This window comes from Pocillopora damicornis, chromosome 8 (assembly GCF_964200805.1).
Source record: "Pocillopora damicornis chromosome 8, jaPocDami1.2, whole genome shotgun sequence".
Classification (NCBI taxonomy): domain Eukaryota; kingdom Metazoa; phylum Cnidaria; class Anthozoa; order Scleractinia; family Pocilloporidae; genus Pocillopora; species Pocillopora damicornis.
In genome coordinates, this window is record NC_142677.1 from 11517785 (window position 1) to 11535073 (window position 17289).

The 17289-nt window shown below is 37.2% G+C and overlaps 2 protein-coding genes across 3 annotated transcripts; one reads left to right on the plus strand and one right to left on the minus strand.

Moving 5' to 3' along the window:
• Nucleotides 1-356: 356 nt before the first annotated feature.
• Nucleotides 357-2435, plus strand: LOC113682514 (trace amine-associated receptor 9). The gene has a single exon (XM_027199675.2). The coding sequence runs from the start codon at nt 737-739 to the stop codon at nt 1661-1663; it is 927 nt and encodes a 308-aa protein (XP_027055476.2). The 5' UTR covers nt 357-736; the 3' UTR covers nt 1664-2435.
• On the minus strand, nt 2241-17282 carry LOC113682513 (multifunctional procollagen lysine hydroxylase and glycosyltransferase LH3). Of its 2 annotated transcripts, none has more exons than XM_089181104.1 (22): nt 17117-17282; nt 16920-17023; nt 15033-15169; nt 14585-14699; nt 13984-14032; nt 13578-13690; nt 12883-12946; nt 12191-12288; nt 11780-11881; nt 9431-9562; nt 8927-9051; nt 8386-8487; nt 7819-7944; nt 7052-7184; nt 6649-6762; nt 5759-5827; nt 4603-4665; nt 4279-4320; nt 4102-4161; nt 3333-3419; nt 3105-3230; nt 2241-2593 (listed from the first exon to the last, which is right to left on the minus strand). In XM_089181104.1, exons 1-22 carry the CDS (start codon nt 17196-17198, stop codon nt 2438-2440), a joined length of 2199 nt encoding a protein of 732 aa, XP_089037230.1. In that variant the 5' UTR covers nt 17199-17282; the 3' UTR covers nt 2241-2437. The 2 variants fall into 2 exon arrangements, with proteins under 2 accessions (XP_089037230.1, XP_089037231.1); XM_089181105.1 differs by having other exon boundaries at nt 14884-15169; nt 17117-17230.
• Between the last annotated feature and the right edge of the window lie 7 nt (nt 17283-17289).

Genomic DNA, 17289 nt, shown 5'->3' on the forward strand with positions numbered 1-17289 from the left:
TTCCCCGACACTATCAGTAAAAATCGTGCGTTTAAGATTTTAAGACCTACCAACAACACATTACTGGGTGCATCAGGAAAAAGGGGCACGAAAAGCCAATATTAAGTCATTTCCTGTGGCGAAAGTTGTCTTACGTATTTCTTTAGCACTCGGAATAAAGTGAATTGCTTGTTCTTTCCAGCGACCTCTTAATTTCAAAAGGTACCCCGGGATCATTGATTACTTAGCCCTTGAAAAATAGAATATTTAAAATGCTCTGGTATTTGGTGATTTTCATTCGACAGCAACGGAACGTTCAAAGTTTAAAACGCACGTGCAAAATTGTTTTTCTCCCTTAAGCCTTTCGCCTCGTCACGTACTTGAAATGCTGACTGTACTGTCGCTGTTCTATGTAAGTTCCTAATGCGATGATAAACAACTTCATGAGGTGAGTTGCCGCAGGATTTTCACGTGAGAGATTTTCCTATAGAGACGTGTTTTTTAGTTGGAAGAGTTCAAATGTAACTTATCTTTGAAAAAAAAACGGTTTCCCCACAACGTTTGGCATGATCGTAAGTCAAAGCCAAAATGAGGAGCTTTAGATAGTTGCATTTAGATTTTAACATTTCACAAACTTCAGCGGGATAGTTTGAAGAATCATTTTCATGATTATCACGTTGAAGCGACTGCTGTGAACTGATCCTTCTCGGCTTAAAACAACAAAAAAGAGTAAAAGGGAAAAAATCACACTGAAGCAATGGAGAATTTAACAGAAGATAGAAAATATGTGGCAACAAAGCAAATGATCTGTACTTCTGGTCTTGGAGCAGCGGCCAGTCATAAGATATTGTCTTTGACTTTGACAGTTCCTCTATCCATCACTGCAATTTTGGGAAATATTTTGATCATCATTGCTCTTCGAAAGGTATCCTCTCTTCATCCACCGTCGAAACTTTTGCTCGGCTGCTTGGCGTGCACCGATTTGGGGGTGGGCCTTATTTCACATCCTCTTCTCAATGGTCTTATTCTTTCTCCAGAGCGCTGGTTTGGTTGTGACGCCTTTTGGATCCTTTTCAATACCACCGGTTTTGTGTTCGCTGGTGTATCTTTGTTAACAATGACCGCAATAAGCGTAGACAGACTTCTTGCTCTGTTGCTGGGGCTAAGATACAGACAGATGGTAACTGCGTGGAGAGTGAAAGTCCTTATTATTGCCCTTTGGCTTTTTAGCACTTTAGTTGCAATGGTAGCGTTTTACAGTCATCGTCTCGCTTTAAGCATCGCTTGTGCAGCACTTGTGTTGTGCATTGTAATCTCTACTTTCTGCTACAACAAAATTTATCGCACACTCCGTCTTTCTCAAACACTCGTTCAAGGACAAGTTTATCCTGAACAACCGAATGGGGAAGGAATTCTGCTAAACAGAGCACGATACAAAAAGACAGTGTCCACAGCATTGTGGGTACAAATGGCGTTACTGGCTTGTTATCTCCCTTTTGGTTTCATCTCTGTTTATATGACAGCTGGATTACACACACCGTCAATTATTTTCGCCTGGGCTCTGACGATATCTCTGATGTACTTTAACTCGACTCTAAACCCATTCCTGTACTGCTGGAAGATGAGAGAGCTAAGAAAAGAAGTAAAAAACACGGTAAAACAGTTCTTCTGCCTGTCAGGTTAACTGTGTGATGCTGCGCGAAGCAATTGAGAATCATTTCTCCGTGTGGATGAGATGTCAGCCATACCTCGAGTGCTCTTCCGCTACCCTTACAGTTTAATGTTACTCGTGTATTTGTGAGGTATTCCTTAGTGAAGAAGATCACTGACAGCGTGAATAAAATTATCACTCTAAAGAACCTCAAGAGGCGGTCAATGTAATGCGAAAGATTCGCGAGGATCCAAATTTATACCAGCTTTATAAAGCATACTTCTTTAACCAATCGAGCCCTGTGTGACTAGCATCTAACTTCTCCTTTCAGTAGTACTGCTGAATCATTCATTTAAGATCATGAGAATAAGGGAAGTGATCGCCAACCTAAGAACTTTGATCGTTAAACAATTTCTCCTTGTCAGCACCAAACGAAAAACAGAGAAGAGTATGGAGAATATGGATACTGATGTTAGGGTGTAAAGGGTTAACTAAATAACGAGGCAACATTTGCAGTGGTAAGGAGAACTGCGAATTCTTTCGCGACAGTAAGAAGACTGGTTAACTTTTAGCACCAGAACACTTTAACTTTTTAAACTGGACAATCACAACTTTTCACAGCGCATTTATTGCTAAAAAAATTGCAAAACAAAACACTTGACACCGTGGCATGAAAATAGTCTCTTGAAAAGGCATTCAGAGGAAAGAAAATAGAATTTGCTTAAAAATAACTTTGTCATTTGGCGTCTTAGACTTCATACTGAAATACGATTTATAACTCTGATATTAAAGAATCATTTCGTCTATTCAAGGGTCAATAAATGATATCATAATATATCGCCTCCCCCATGTTACAGGCAGCCCCTCATGGTAATGAGTGAGTCTTCCCGGGTGCATAAACGACCAGCCTCTACGGGTTTCTGTCACTTGGCAGTTATAGCGCAAAAATCTGCATCCCCCGCCCTGTAAATGAAAAAATAGACCTTAGCATGACGACCAAACTATGACATTATAAGTAGCCACAGAATTTAATATTGCGTAAGTTGCTGTTAAAAATTCGGAAATGGTTTGAGTTGCCTTATTTCTGCGTTGATGCGCTAACTGCTTGATTGATAAAAAACGAGTCACCACGTTTGGAACCAAAACGAACACTCGCAGAAAATATCCCTAGGAAAATATCTCAAGGAATCAATAAGAAGTAAACTTTAAAACATGTACACAGCTTGAAGCGCAGAAGAACGTGAGTGATTTAGACGCAAATGGTTTTAGTTTTGTTTTTGATTGGTTAAGAGAGAATGGTGCAAGTTTTTCGTGCCAATCACAGGATACAAGGAAGCAAACCCAATGTAATCCCGGATATCCTCAGAAATTCAAGATGGATAGTGTTAATTTAAAATTGGCGACACAGTGTGAGGTAATTTATCAGTATGAGATCTCTCAGGGTTACTGACCAACGAAAATTGATAATTCTCACCCCATGGTCTTTTCCTGGCCTTGTTAAGGCGATGTTGATTGTGTATGTAGAAGCGTCGTGGTGCGGTCTAAGATAATACTGCCTGTTTGGATCGTATTTTACCACAAAGTTCATGATAGAACGAGCCTGAAAGACAGAATAAAAATGTTCAAGTTACACTGTATGAAGTGGGGAGCAAGTCGACGTTTTTCGTTGTTAGAGTGTCTAGGGGTTGCCATAATTTCTTACCTCAGAGTTGTACCCTGGATAAAGTCTTCCATTCACGGGTACAATGTATTCCTTGAGAAAGTGAAGCCAATGTCTCTCGTAGCCAATCTGCAGACAAAAAAACAACATAAGTAATACAAATGAAGGCGGTATAAAATCCCCTTGATTTATGGACGTTAAAATAACAATGCAGGTGGATTGCTGAAAAAGATGTTATTGCGGCCTCACTTTAACCGCGAATGACAAGGGTTGCATTCCTAGCATCCAGCATCGGTGAACTATGGCTCCTTATCATGCTACTCGATTTTTTTTTCAGTTTCCCGAGCTCATCGTCGGTTTTATGTCGACTCTCCGCCTATTTCTTGCTATTGCAAGAACAATGGAACCTCTGTTTCAAGGGGGGGGTTTGCAGAGCTTTCAATACGCCAACAAACCCTGAAAAGAGCCAGGCCAGAGAAATGGCAAAGATTATTAGATTACTATATTGCTTGATAATAATAATAATGATTATAATTTCTATCGGTATCCAATAGCACTTTACGATGACTGAAACCAACATAAAGTGCTAAAAAAATTAATCCCAACTGGCAGGAGGCAGACCAGTTGGCTATTTACACAGCACAGCTGATGAGTTGAACTGGAGGTGACCGAGAACAAGTCAAATACATGGCAGGGTAGCGGGCTCGAACCCGGGACCACCAGATTACAAGTCCAGCACCCTAACCACTCGGCCACGCCACCTCCTTGATGAAGAAAATGAAACCGTATGGTAGTAATGAGAGATACGCGCCTGGTTCATGTGAATATCGTCTGTTGGTACATTTTCGTAACCTCCTGACAGTCGCTTGTCCTAAGAAGAATGTGACATGAAAGAGAAAAAACATTTAATACAATGACAGGCACAAATCTGTGACAAAGTGACGTCTAGTACAGAGAACTGTCGAAGAGACAGGCAGCAAGTGATCACCTCGTGTTTTCCACCTGACCATTCACCAAAATATTCCATTTCCTAGGAAACAAACATAGGAAAATTAACACTGAAAGTAGACAAATGGTTTCACTCATCATTTACGAGTAACGGTTTCATAAATTTAAAGATAAACAATCGAAAACAGACAGCAACTTTGAAATATACTTTTAATAGTGAACAGGTCAAAAGCCATTAGCGATGGATACACAGTCGATGAACCACTGTTAAAATTATCACTTTTATTATTATTATTATTATTATTATTATTATTATTATTATTATTATTACTACAAATATTCTCTACATCCTAACTATCATTACCTCAATGAGATGCTTGGCAAACGTATCCGACACAAGAGGAAACCAGTACACATCAGGACAGGGCTAAGATAAAACATTCAATTAAATATGTCTTAAAAACGTTTTTCTCGAAATGTAAGAACTACACGGGATCGCCCAATCATAAAAAAAAAACATGCTAAGTGTTGCCTTCCGTGAAAGGAAACTTCCTGTTAAAATAGAAAAAAAAGTACGACAGCAAGTCTACTTTTTCGGCCCGTCGTCTCATTAGAAAGATCCTCATAGTAAGGTTGACTACCAACAGCTGTTACTACTAACCTAAAACGACTAGTGGAGAAATCAAATAGCGAAACTGGTTGCAGGGGAGCTCTGTAAGCTTTTCCCCATCCCTTCCCTATCTAAACCGCTTAATCGCCACGGTAAATTTTTGAGTCAGAACGCCTACTCCGTATTTTGTTTCCATAAACATTCCATGGTCCTCAGCAACTCTTGCATTAGTACGTAAGCAATCCAGCCTAGTATGCGGGCCAATACTTGTTCACTTCAGTATGACTGAAATTACATTATATTCATCTATAGCTCCTTCGATAAGTGCTTTCTTCATAACGGCAAGAGATGAAGTGGCCTACAAGGTGGGCACCCAGATTAACCCTTCAACTCCCGGAGGTGATGAACATATAATTTCTCCCTTTAATATCCAACATTATCCCGCAAACAGGTATTCAAAATACTCAAACTTGTCAGGTAGAAGTTACTATCTTGAACTAACACCAAATTCTCGCAAACAGGTATTCAAAATACTCAAACTTGTCAGATAGAAGTTATTATCTTGAACTAACACCAAATTCTCATGACTAGTTAAGCGGTGTAGCAGCTAGAAGGGAGAATTAACAATCAGATCTAGGGAGTTAAAGGGTTAAGCCCTGGTTTGGGTTATGGTATTCTATCCTTGGGAACGACAAAACTCTCCACCAAGGGGAGGGGGAAGGATAGCTCACGAGATGAGCTGCGATGGACCAGTATCCCACCCAGGGAGGGTACAAGGACTCCTTACTGCTTCTTTCCACATGCTAACAATAATATGCGAGTCTGGCTTGTTCGCCGAGTTACCTTTCTGACTGGGAAAAGTCAGTTACCAATAAGTACACTTTGCATGGATAATAAATAACGTTCTTACCTCCTCAATGGAAATGCTGAGGTTTGAGTTTTGGGAATAGTTTGGATGGATGTATTTCTCTTCCCAGTCCTGGAACACATAATCACAACATCATATCATACCACCTTCAAATGTAACAACTAAAAGTTATCAGAACAAATTTGTCTCATCAAATACTTGTTTCACTTTACCTCTTATACCAGGAATAAAATAAGTTTTGTCGTGTGTATTTCTCGTGCACACGACAAAACTTTCAATTCTTTTCGGTAAAAAACGTGAGACTGCTATGAGACTTATGTGGAGGACCAGATAATTTCTGAAGACGCCCGAGAAACTACGAAACGTTCCAAAAATTCGAAAGATGTCCACAGCGATCACTTTTAAAAAAGCTTCTTGGCAAACATCATTTTGAATCTATTTCACTTAAGTGTACATTTGGCGAAAGTATTTAATAAGTTTTGGAAGTGGAAGCATTTTAATTTGCATGATTATAAAACGGATGTCATAACGAGGCCCTTAATTAAACTTTTTGTCCTACATTTTTATTCTGAGACCATACTAAAGGTTTAACCCTTTACACCCTGACTTCAGTATCCACATTCTCCATACTCTTTTCTATACATTTTGCTTGGTACTGATAAGGAGAATTTGTTTAACAATCAAAGCCTCTCAGATTAGCGATCATTTCCTTAATTCTCATCTTAATGAATGGTTCAACAATATTGCTGTAAGGAGAAGTTAGATGCTCGTCACTCTTGGGGTTTGAAGGGTTGGAAATAGCACAAGTTCATAAGTTCTACTTCCATTATAGAGCAATTCAAATTCATATCATTTAGTGCCACCCGTCCTCACAGAGCCTCTATGATGGAGTAATCCCAATTGGAGGTACAAAAAATTGAATGAGAGCTTACCAGTTTATTATCAAACAACTCCCACAGGTCGTTGTGCAGATGATCTGTGCGGTAGTTTTCTGTCTCTAACAAGCGGCCAAATTCATGCAGGTTGGTGGCATACATGAAAATTCCCTAAAGGAAACACAACACTAAATTAATGTTTATTAGAAATTTAATTGTGTTCAGCTCTGCACTGGAACTTTCAAAAACAAATAAATATCAACAGTTTGGCTTGAGCATACCATCTGTAGCTACAGCATTCACTTTTGTGACCAATCAAATGGATTTTCCCAGTCTCAGAGATGTACTCTACTTACTTAACACACAATTTTATCTGTTAAGAAAATAATATTGCAGTGCTGCACTATAGCTTGGTAACATTGTGAGCATCTAATTGCTGACTTGTTACTGTTTTACTCACATTATCCCTTAAAAACTTGCTCATAGCCATATCTGGATCAAGCTGGGAAGGACCAAAACTTCCATGAATCTTCTTTAAGACTTCTTTCTTGATTAAAAACACACTTGAGATGAAGACAGAATTCCACACACCCCTGTGAAAAAATGGCATTGGCTTAGGTCCAGTTAAAATAAGAAAGTGGTAAGATTAAGTTCTTACCAAAAATATTATCATTACTTTCATGTTATTCAAGCTTTTCACGCCAAAGATCTAACTATCTATTCTCTGCTTTGCCTGCCACAATTTCTGATCATTTTAGTGCTGAGAATTTTGTGTTCAATCACAACCTTTCCCCTTGAACATGTTTATTTTGTCTCATCACCTTTCTGATTGGAGATGTATTGATATTGTAAAGAAATAAGTAAATATCAATTGAGCAAAATGGTCCATGCTCCCACAGCTCACCCAGGTTTCAAGAGCATAAAGTGGCTTGAAGTGTAGCTACTCCCCCCTGGACGAGATGCCAGTCCATTGCAAAGTTACCCCACGACCATTTCAGGCTTTTCTAACAGTTTGCTGATACCTATTTATACTCTGGGTTGGAGCAAAGCACTGTGAAAGTAAACTGTTTTTCCAAAGAACACATCATAATGACCCAGCCAGGTCTTGACCCCAGACCTCTCAACATAGAGTCCAGCTTACTAACCACTACGCCACCACATCTCCCATTGATATTGTAATGAAGAGGAAATGAAAGGGTGAAAGTTTAAGAGATACACTGCACTTACTTTCTTTGCCTCTGGACAATTGCAAGGTAGTCACGTGACCTGGCATAGAATCCATCACTTCCCAGAGCACCCCAAAAGTTTGACCATAGCTTGCCATGTCTCGAGACAATGGGAGCTAAAACAGGCCTTAGAAATTAATGAAATAGCTCAATTAGAATGGATGCAAGTTGGCCAAGTCAGTGTTATTTAAAAAGTAAAGACTCTTGTATTTTCCTCCTTGGTAAAGAATTAAAAAGTGCTTGCAAATTAACTAATGGCAATAAAATCTGACTGAACTGGAAATAAAAAAATGACATTTGACAGAGCAAAAGAAGCAAAAGTTACCATAAGCAGACGTGTACATGTACACCCTATTTTTCTTTGGTGTTCACTTATAAGAATAATTCTTGTAGTTGACAGTTCTACTAACAGACACTTTTGCCAATTCCTGAGGATGTCTGCTTATGAGAGAGTTGACTGTATGTACCAACATTTAAGGCATTGCATAACCAAAGCAAGGCAAATTAGCCGCATTTGATCTTGTTGATGTTGCAAAAGAAAAAAGATAAGCTTATGTTTTTAACTGACCGGTTTTGCTCAATGAGAATCTTCAGTGTGTTCTTGTTAGTAAGAACAACAGAGCCATCCACTGTGAACAGGTAGTCACACTTCTTTTCCTCACACATCTCACTGATTGAAGAAAATTACAGGAAACTTGTAATCAGACATTTCAACTAAGAGATTAAAGTGAAAATTCTCTATAACAGTTAACAAACACTTTCCGAAATGTTAGTTAAGAGAATCCAATATAAGCATTTACAGGTTTCCCTTTATTTATCACCACAACCTTTGACTCCCAAAATCTCAATAGTAATTCTCCTTACTATCTGCCATACAATTCTTCGGATGGTATGTTGAAAAATTTGTATTGGATCAACTAGTAATTCCCTTATTGATACATTTTTTTATTCCTATCACTTTTCTGCTTGATGAGGTACTACTTTGATACTGTACGGAGAAATGCTTCCTGAGGGACACTCATGGGAGTTTAAGGGTTAATATTCTTCAGCAACATGAAGTCAACATATGTTTTTGTTTTGTCTTTGCAAAAGGAAGCAATAACACATACATAGCGTGATTCCTGGCTTGATACTCAGTCACCTTATCTTCAGGTTGCAGCACAGTAATCGAGTTGAACTGCCTTTTGATCTTGTCTGTAAGCCATTCTCCAATTTGTGACTTATGATATGGAACCTAGATGTAAAGTAAGACCAGTATAACTTATGACCAGAAATACTAACAGCAGTTACCTTAACAGCGAATACATGAATACATCAAATATACAATGAAACAAACAAGTGAGACACTAATTTTTATGATGACAATGATGACAATGATGACTATCAAGAATGAAGAAGGAGAAAATAAAATAGATGTACAATAAGATTATGATGATAACAATGATGATGATTTGGATAATAAATTTAAATGAAAACCCTCCTTGCTTCCCCCAAACTGGGCCATCCAGTTGGGGGAAGGGATCAAAGTAATAATAATTAAAATAAAAAATTTCAGAAAAATAACAAATAATAGCACAAAATCTCAGTTGACAACTGGTACATGTAGTACTCACTGTATTGTGAATAAATAGGTCAATGCGTTTCTTGGGATACTCTAGCTGCATCATTCTGTTCAGAAACTCTGGTATAAAAGGTGTTGGCTTCTCCACAAAAAAGCCCATCAGGATTTTAGGATACTCCTCTTCCTAGAAGTAATAGCATGCAAGTATGTGCTCAGTATGAGTACTAGAGGCAAAAGGTCACTGGAGTAAGACTATTTCCAAAAGGTAAATTACATGTATGTAGATATATCTTATTAGACGTTTTGGTGTGTAATATGAATTACAGTCAACTCGCCGACGGACCAACTCGCCGACGCCAACTCGCCGACATATAAAATTGAGTAGAGACGTCGGCAAGTTGGTCGTCAATCCAATACAACTTATTAGAAGTTAAACATACAGAAAAGTAAACGATATTTAGTAAAAAAACACTGGTGAACATTGGTGAACATCAAACAGAAGCTTAAACATTGGTGAACATTGGTGAACACACCAATGACTAGAACAGCTTAAGGCGTGAACGAGTTATTGTGTGACAACAACACCATAAAGACTCATCATGTCAATCGCTCAGATTTTTTAACGAAAACTTGGCTTTCTAGACAAGATCTTTAGTAAAAAGCAATTCTTTTTATTTGCAACAAAGTTTATAAGGATCTCAAGGCGAATAAAGTAAAGTAAACATCACCAATGACTCTAACAGCTTCAGACGCGAACGAGTTATTGTGTGACAACAACACTGTAAAGACTCATCATGACAATCGGTCAGATTTTTTAAGAAAACTTGGCTTTCTAGGTAAGATCTTTAGTAAAAAGCATTTCTTTTTATTTGCAACAAAGTTTATAAGGATCTCAAGGCGAATAAAGTAAAGTAAACATCACCAATTACTATATCCGCTTCAGACGCGAACGAGTTATTGTGTGACAACAACACCGTAAAGACTCATCATGTCAATCGCTCAGATTTTTTAAGAAAACATGTTCACCAATGTTCACCGATGTTTAAGCTTCTGTTTGATGTTCACCAATGTTCACCAGTGTTTTTTTACTAAATATCGTTTACTTTTCTGTATGTTTAACTTCTAATAAGTTGTATTGGATTGACGACCAACTCGCCGACGTCTCTACTCGATTTTATACATCGGCGAGTTGGCGTCAGCGAGTTGGTCCGTCGGCGAGTTGACTGGTTACCTGTGATATTAGTGAATACTTTTAAAAGTTGTGCTGTATTTTCTACAAGCCTGTAGGGTGAGTCAAAATAAAAACCACAAGTAGAAATACTCAGCAACACTACACACCAAAATGTCTAACAAGTTATTTATTGTATAAGTGCTATATTTTAGCCACATTTCTTATAATGTAGGTGAAACTAAGCAGATAGCAAAGTGAAGCTCACACAGCTGACTAGTTAAACAGGTTTTTTTACACTACAAAATTAAATAACCATTGTGATTCCCACAATTTATATTCTTCTTAGTGCAGATGGATAATAAATGTACTTATTATCCAACTGCACAAAGTACAGTGCAGATAATGCACAAATAGAGTACAAATACCCTGCAATGTTGTATGGTTAATTTGTACCATAAAAAAAGACCTGTTTAACCAGTCGGCTGTGTGCGCTACGCTTTTTGGTCTGCTTTGCTATTCCTGCCTTACATGATCAATAAGTTGTTAAAATTTTGAGGTTTTGTTTGAACCAAAAAGGGAAGTGATTACCTACAAAATTACCACCGGAAAACTACAAACACATCCTACAAAAAAACAACCTTTCCTCCTTTTCTCTGAACAAGAAACTCACAATTGCTACTAGAGGGAACTTGTTTTGAAAATGATTTTTCATGTATGAATGCATCACCAGATAACTTTTTCTAGGCTGACTCACATCAACCTGTCTGGCCCCACACTACACCTTTTACTATAATTCTTTATAAGAGTGGGTGAGTTGGGCTCCATGAGCCATGTGATAAAAGTACATGTATATATGATACACATCAATTTACAGTGACATGGTAGGTATTCCATTTACAGGTTTATGCTTAATGGAAAATCACACACTGGTACAATGTATGTCAAAACAGAGAAAAATTCTAAAATAAATGTATAAAGGGAGTATTCTAACATTTGGCCAGATGGGGTCAATGGTATTTGCAGCACAATAACACAATAATTTACTTTTAAACCATTTTGTGGATGAAGGGGGGGGGGGTGGGGTGAGGTGGTGTGGTGTGAGAGGAGAAAGGAATATTTACAAGGTAACCATGTACTTTAATTTGCATGATTGCAGTAGTTGCTTGTGCTCCACACAATATATTCAAGTATCTAGGAAGCTTTCAAGGCTTCTACACAAGGTAAACATACCTTGAGACTGTCTAAAGATATTCTATCCTCAGAGCATGCAGTACATTCATCCTTGAAATTCCATTTATCAGGCAGGTAGTTATCTAGATAATTTAGAAACAACTGAAATACAAAAAAATTCATGACTCAGTCTGATTCTATACATACTAACTATACATGTATGCGGTGTATATCAGTAAAACCTGTCTTATAACTGGTACCTGACCTTTCACCATATGTTATAAGTTAAAGAGGGACATAAGAGTAGTGATATTGGTCTTTTAATATCAGCCAAAGTGAATGTCAGTACCAAAAGCCAAATGAAAGCAAGTGTTTTTAGTAATTTTTGTCTGTGCTAGTTGATCTTTATTGGCAAAATAAGAATGAGTATTTTATCCTCAACTGCTGATCAGACAAAAGTTTGGCAAGTACCTTACTGGGACCATTGCCATGGGCAACCAGTGGTTCTGTCCCATATTCCTTGTTCACCAACCATGCCTTGTCATCACTGAACTTGATTTCTACTTCCTCTGACAAGTAAAGACAAATGAACATTATTTTTAATGCTGATTTGACAAACCAAAAAGTCCTGAGTTCTACCAGAGTCCAGGTGCCCCAGACGGGCAACTAGCATCCATGTACATGTACAGTTCTAACTCCATTTTTGTAAAATCTTTTAATTAGGGGGCTGGGCACCCCGGAGCTTAGAGGAATGAGTCTTCCCCCTTTGATTCCCTAGATCTGATTGTTAATTCTCCCCTCTAGCTGCTACATGTTTCCTTCCTGATGAGTTTGAGTATCCTCATTACCTATTTGGTGGATAATGTTTGAATATTATAGGGAGAAGTAACAGGTTAATCACCTCTGGGAGTTAAAGGGTTAAAGCCCCTGCTAATACTTCTTGAGAACAAAACTTGGTGTCTTTTGATTATCAAAGGTCCACTTTTACTATTTCCAGATGAAATATCTATATACTGTTCCAGAGATTTATGGTCATAGTATTTGAGTTCTTGACCAAAAAAGGAAAAAAACTTTGTGTGAAACATTCATTCAAAGAACAAAAGTGAAATTAAATAAATTAAAGCACCATAGATTAACAAGAATTATAGTAAATAATTGTGCACCTTCTGCTCCATTCAAATTCATGAAGATCTCTGCTTTATTATCTAGCCTCAGTTTCAACTGATCCTGCAAAACAAGATAACACTCACTCTTAGAGGAGCAGAGTCAGTAATGACTGTATTTCCCTTAATACTTAGTGTTAGTACTCACCTTCTAAAAAGTGCCCTCCCCTTGGGCCACAATATCAAACAAGTGCCCCTCCTGAATAATCACCTCCCCCTCCTCCCTCAGTTTAATAACAGGGATAAAATGAAAACCTGTTTCCATTACCACTTTTATTTTTATCTTTTTCAGCTTCAATTACAGCAGAATCAGAGCAGGTTAGTGCACGTAGTTTTTAAATAAGCACCCCCTCCCCCACAATTAAGCACCCTCCTTCTAATAGGTGTTCCCCTCCTATTAAACAAAATGTTAAATCAGCAATATAGCATCCATCTTGGGGAATTTCAATTGGCCTTGATTAGCACACCCTGCAGCATTGTCTGTTACATTTTAACCAGTGGACGGTAAGAGAGTTCAGGTAACAATACATGAAAAGTAATCATCCAACTAGTAAGTATTAGAGTATCCCATATTAAAAGGTTGGTGTATGAGTAACCTCCTCCCTCATAATACCAGATTTGAACTCTGTAAAGATTATAACAAATATTCAAGCAGCCATCCTTCTTGGTATAGAAAATGAAATAAATTCACTCACTCTTTTCTGCTTGTCCAGAAATATCTTGGTATAATACAGTTGATCATCTTCTACATCCTCAATGACATGATCAGTTACAACCTGGTGGAATACTGGTGCATAGCCAATAAAACCTATAATACAAAAATATATGCTGCATGTAAATTGTTGTAGGAACCTAAAGACCACACAATTGATGATTAATTACACAACTGGTTGGAATAATTATATGGTCTGTAAGCAAAGGATGTGAGTAATTAAACAAAGCTAGATAATTACAATAATATATGGGAATTATATAGAATTGCACAAAACGTTTTTGATTGAGTTCTTATTAAAAGGAGGACAGTTGCCCCTCCAAGGAAAAGGAATGCACTAGATCTGGTAAAATTGGAGTAGAACTGACTTCAAAACAGTATTATAATACCTCCTGAACAAAGATATTTCTTTCCATGAATAACCTCAGGGTATTGGTCCTACAAAAAAAAAGCCACACTGACCATTAAAGAGCAACTCCATATAGTTATATTTCTCTTAATGTAAAAAAAAATACATATACTGTATATATATCTAATACATGTGATGTTTACAGATGAATTCAAGGTCAAAGTGAGAGAGAGTAATGAAAAGGGAAAAAAAACGGACATGGACAGAAAAGATAACAGCAACAGTGAGGGACAAAAGGACAGAAGAAGAGGAGAAGTAAAGAACAACTGAGAAAGAAAGATGAGAGAAATCAGGATTAAAAAAAGAATGAAAAAATGAGAAAAAGATGGATGAGGCACTTCTGAAAAAGGGCAACACAGTTAAGAGCCCAGCATTTCATTACATATGTTCATTTTGTCTTTTTGGGTTTTTAAGCTTGAATCACCAAAGTGGAGAAGGGTGACACTGTGACATTTTCAATGTACTTGATGAAAAGAAAAGAGGATGAAAGGACAAGCAAAGAAATAAAATGAGAGATACCACTATGTGCAGTGTGCATGCATTGTATGTGCATTGCTAAGATTATGAAAAATAGAAATTACTTTGAGCCATCTGTCTGGCCAGCAGAATCCTTCGGCAGAAAAGACCATGTTAGCTTTAAAGTCCAGAAACTTCTTCAAGAATTCTTCAGGTTTGGCAAGTAAAATGACATCATAACTATGAAAATAATAATAAAAAAATAATGTTAAAACAATGGTCAAATTGACTTTCAATGTGAAAAGCAACATAGTAAAACTATAGTAAACGAACAAACTACATTGAAGGATTTCTTAAGTGCTGCATAAAGTATTTTTGGTTTGCTGATATTTACAAATAAAAAACATTTTCGGCAATGACTCACCTATCCACAAACATAAGAACTAAATTACTGTCATTCTTGTAAAGTTCTGTCTCCTTCTTTAGAATGTTTATTTTATGCCCTCCTCCTGCATAAAGTATTTTTGGTTTGCTGATATTTACAAATAAAAAACATTTTCGGCAATGACTCACCTATCCACAAACATAAGAACTAAATTACTGTCATTCTTGTAAAGTTCTGTCTCCTTCTTTAGAATGTTTATTTTATGCCCTCCTCCTGGATAATTCTTCACATCTCCACCTCGCCATTCTTCTCCCATCCCAAGGACCTTTCAACAAACACATACACTATGTCTTGGTATCAAATATAAAATTTATCATCAAAATGATAATAATTGCATGCTGGTATCACAGCTGAAATACATGCAGTGTTAGAGATTTCAATATTCTGAAGGATTTCTGTCATTTTTTAATTCTCCCTTTCTTTTTTGTGTCTTGTTTTACATTTTGTTTCCATTTTTCACTATTTCTTAACCACAAATTAGGAATGACCAGCATCTAATTTCTCCTTATGATACCACCACAGAATCACACATTAATGTCATGAGAATAAAGGAAATGATCACCAATGATCAGTAAACAAATTCTCCTTATCAGCACCTTAGGTAATGTTTAAAGAACAGTATGGAGAATATGCATATTGATGTTAAGGTGTAAAGTGAGATAAACATTTGTAAAGATTATTATTAATGCTCTATAGTTGCCTCTTTCTCCTTAGTTGTGAGTGTTAAGTCTCGAGAACTCGTGTGAGCCCTAAAAAATGGTTGCCAGCCACTGTGAACTGAATTTTTTTTTCAGTCAGCTACTTTTTGAGTTTTGGTTTCTAAATGATGACTTTGGAAAATCTTGAGTGTGGGACACTGCATTGTTCTAACCCTGCCTAAAACTAAAATAGTTGATTCTTAATTCAGAGCACTAATCACCAATTGCCTCTTTAATACATCAAAGATACCCCTGTAAAAACCGCCAAATAATAGCAGAAAGAATAGAAAACAATTTAAAAGAAATTAGGGAGATACCTTGATAATACTGACTTGACATTAAATGTTTTGAGCAAGGCACCAATTCAAATAAAATACTGCTCCAGTAGTATTTACATATAAGTTAATTGACCTTCATTTGGAAAAATGATAGTGTCTCACACAAATTTATTCGTTTAGTGATAACTTAAGACAGATCGGATAATTCTCGGCAAAACCCGAATGACATTAAATAAAAAATTTGCCAGGAACGTGCGAATTCTCACGTAAACTTTACACAGCAGACTATTCATTTAAACAACGCTGAATTTTCTAAAAGATCAAGGGCTCTTTCATAACATGAAATTTGATCGGTTTTTCCCTGTCGACGTGGACGTCTACAAAATATAAACGCGAAATCGGCCGTCGACTTTAGGATCCTCATGTGCGACGGGTTTTTGTTAGATTTTGTGGAAAAAAAATTAAAAACTGTTCTGACATGGAGACATTTTTTATGTCTTACTTCCGCAAGTGACCGGCCAAGATTTGAAAGAATCGAATATAGTGAAAACATTAAGCTATCAGTGCGAGTGTAATTCGTGAAAGTGGCAACTTTCAAAAAAATTCCGAGCAAGGTTCGCTACTGATTTTTCACCCAGGAAATCAAAGGGATTTGAGGCAGTTATATTACCCTCTGTTTTAGGGAATCAAATGAATATTTACACCTACGTTGCTGAAGCATAACAATAACACGTGTGAAATTTGCACGTTGAAGATTTATACACTGTCACGAATTTGTCTTAAGATACAGCGATCAAAGAAGATCAAAGAAGTAAAACACAGTTCATAAGACTCTATACCAAATGCCATTTGAAAATTGGAAATAACAAATTCCAACAAGCCAAGGATTAATGTTGTCAAAACAGTAACAAAGCTGTGAGCTCCTAACGAACATTTTCAAAGCAGTACGGAGAAAAGAGGGAATTTGTATGACTTGGTTATGATGTCGTTAACCCAGCAGACCACAAAATGGAAAGACGCATGAATAATTTAAGAATACCTTCACATCGATGTTGTTAACTTTAGCAGATCTCATGAATCTTTTATAGCCATCTGTTTCGTCCGTTGCTACAGTTATAGCGAGAAGTCTCAGCTCATCTGTTCCTGTCAATAACCAGAAACAAATTTCAGTGTCTGATCTTTCCATCAAAAGGAGTATTGCGTGAAACTGCAATCCCCATGATAGAAAAATCTTACCTTGTTCTACACTGTGAACATCTGCTAAAAGCACAGTTGAGACGAAAAAGAGAAGACAGTTCACACAGCGAAGAGTCCTCATCTCGCCTTTTGCTTCATGCGCACACAAACTGTGCTGACCATGAGCGTTCTACTGTTGTTGTATATTCTTATCACGTGACTAAGCGATAAAT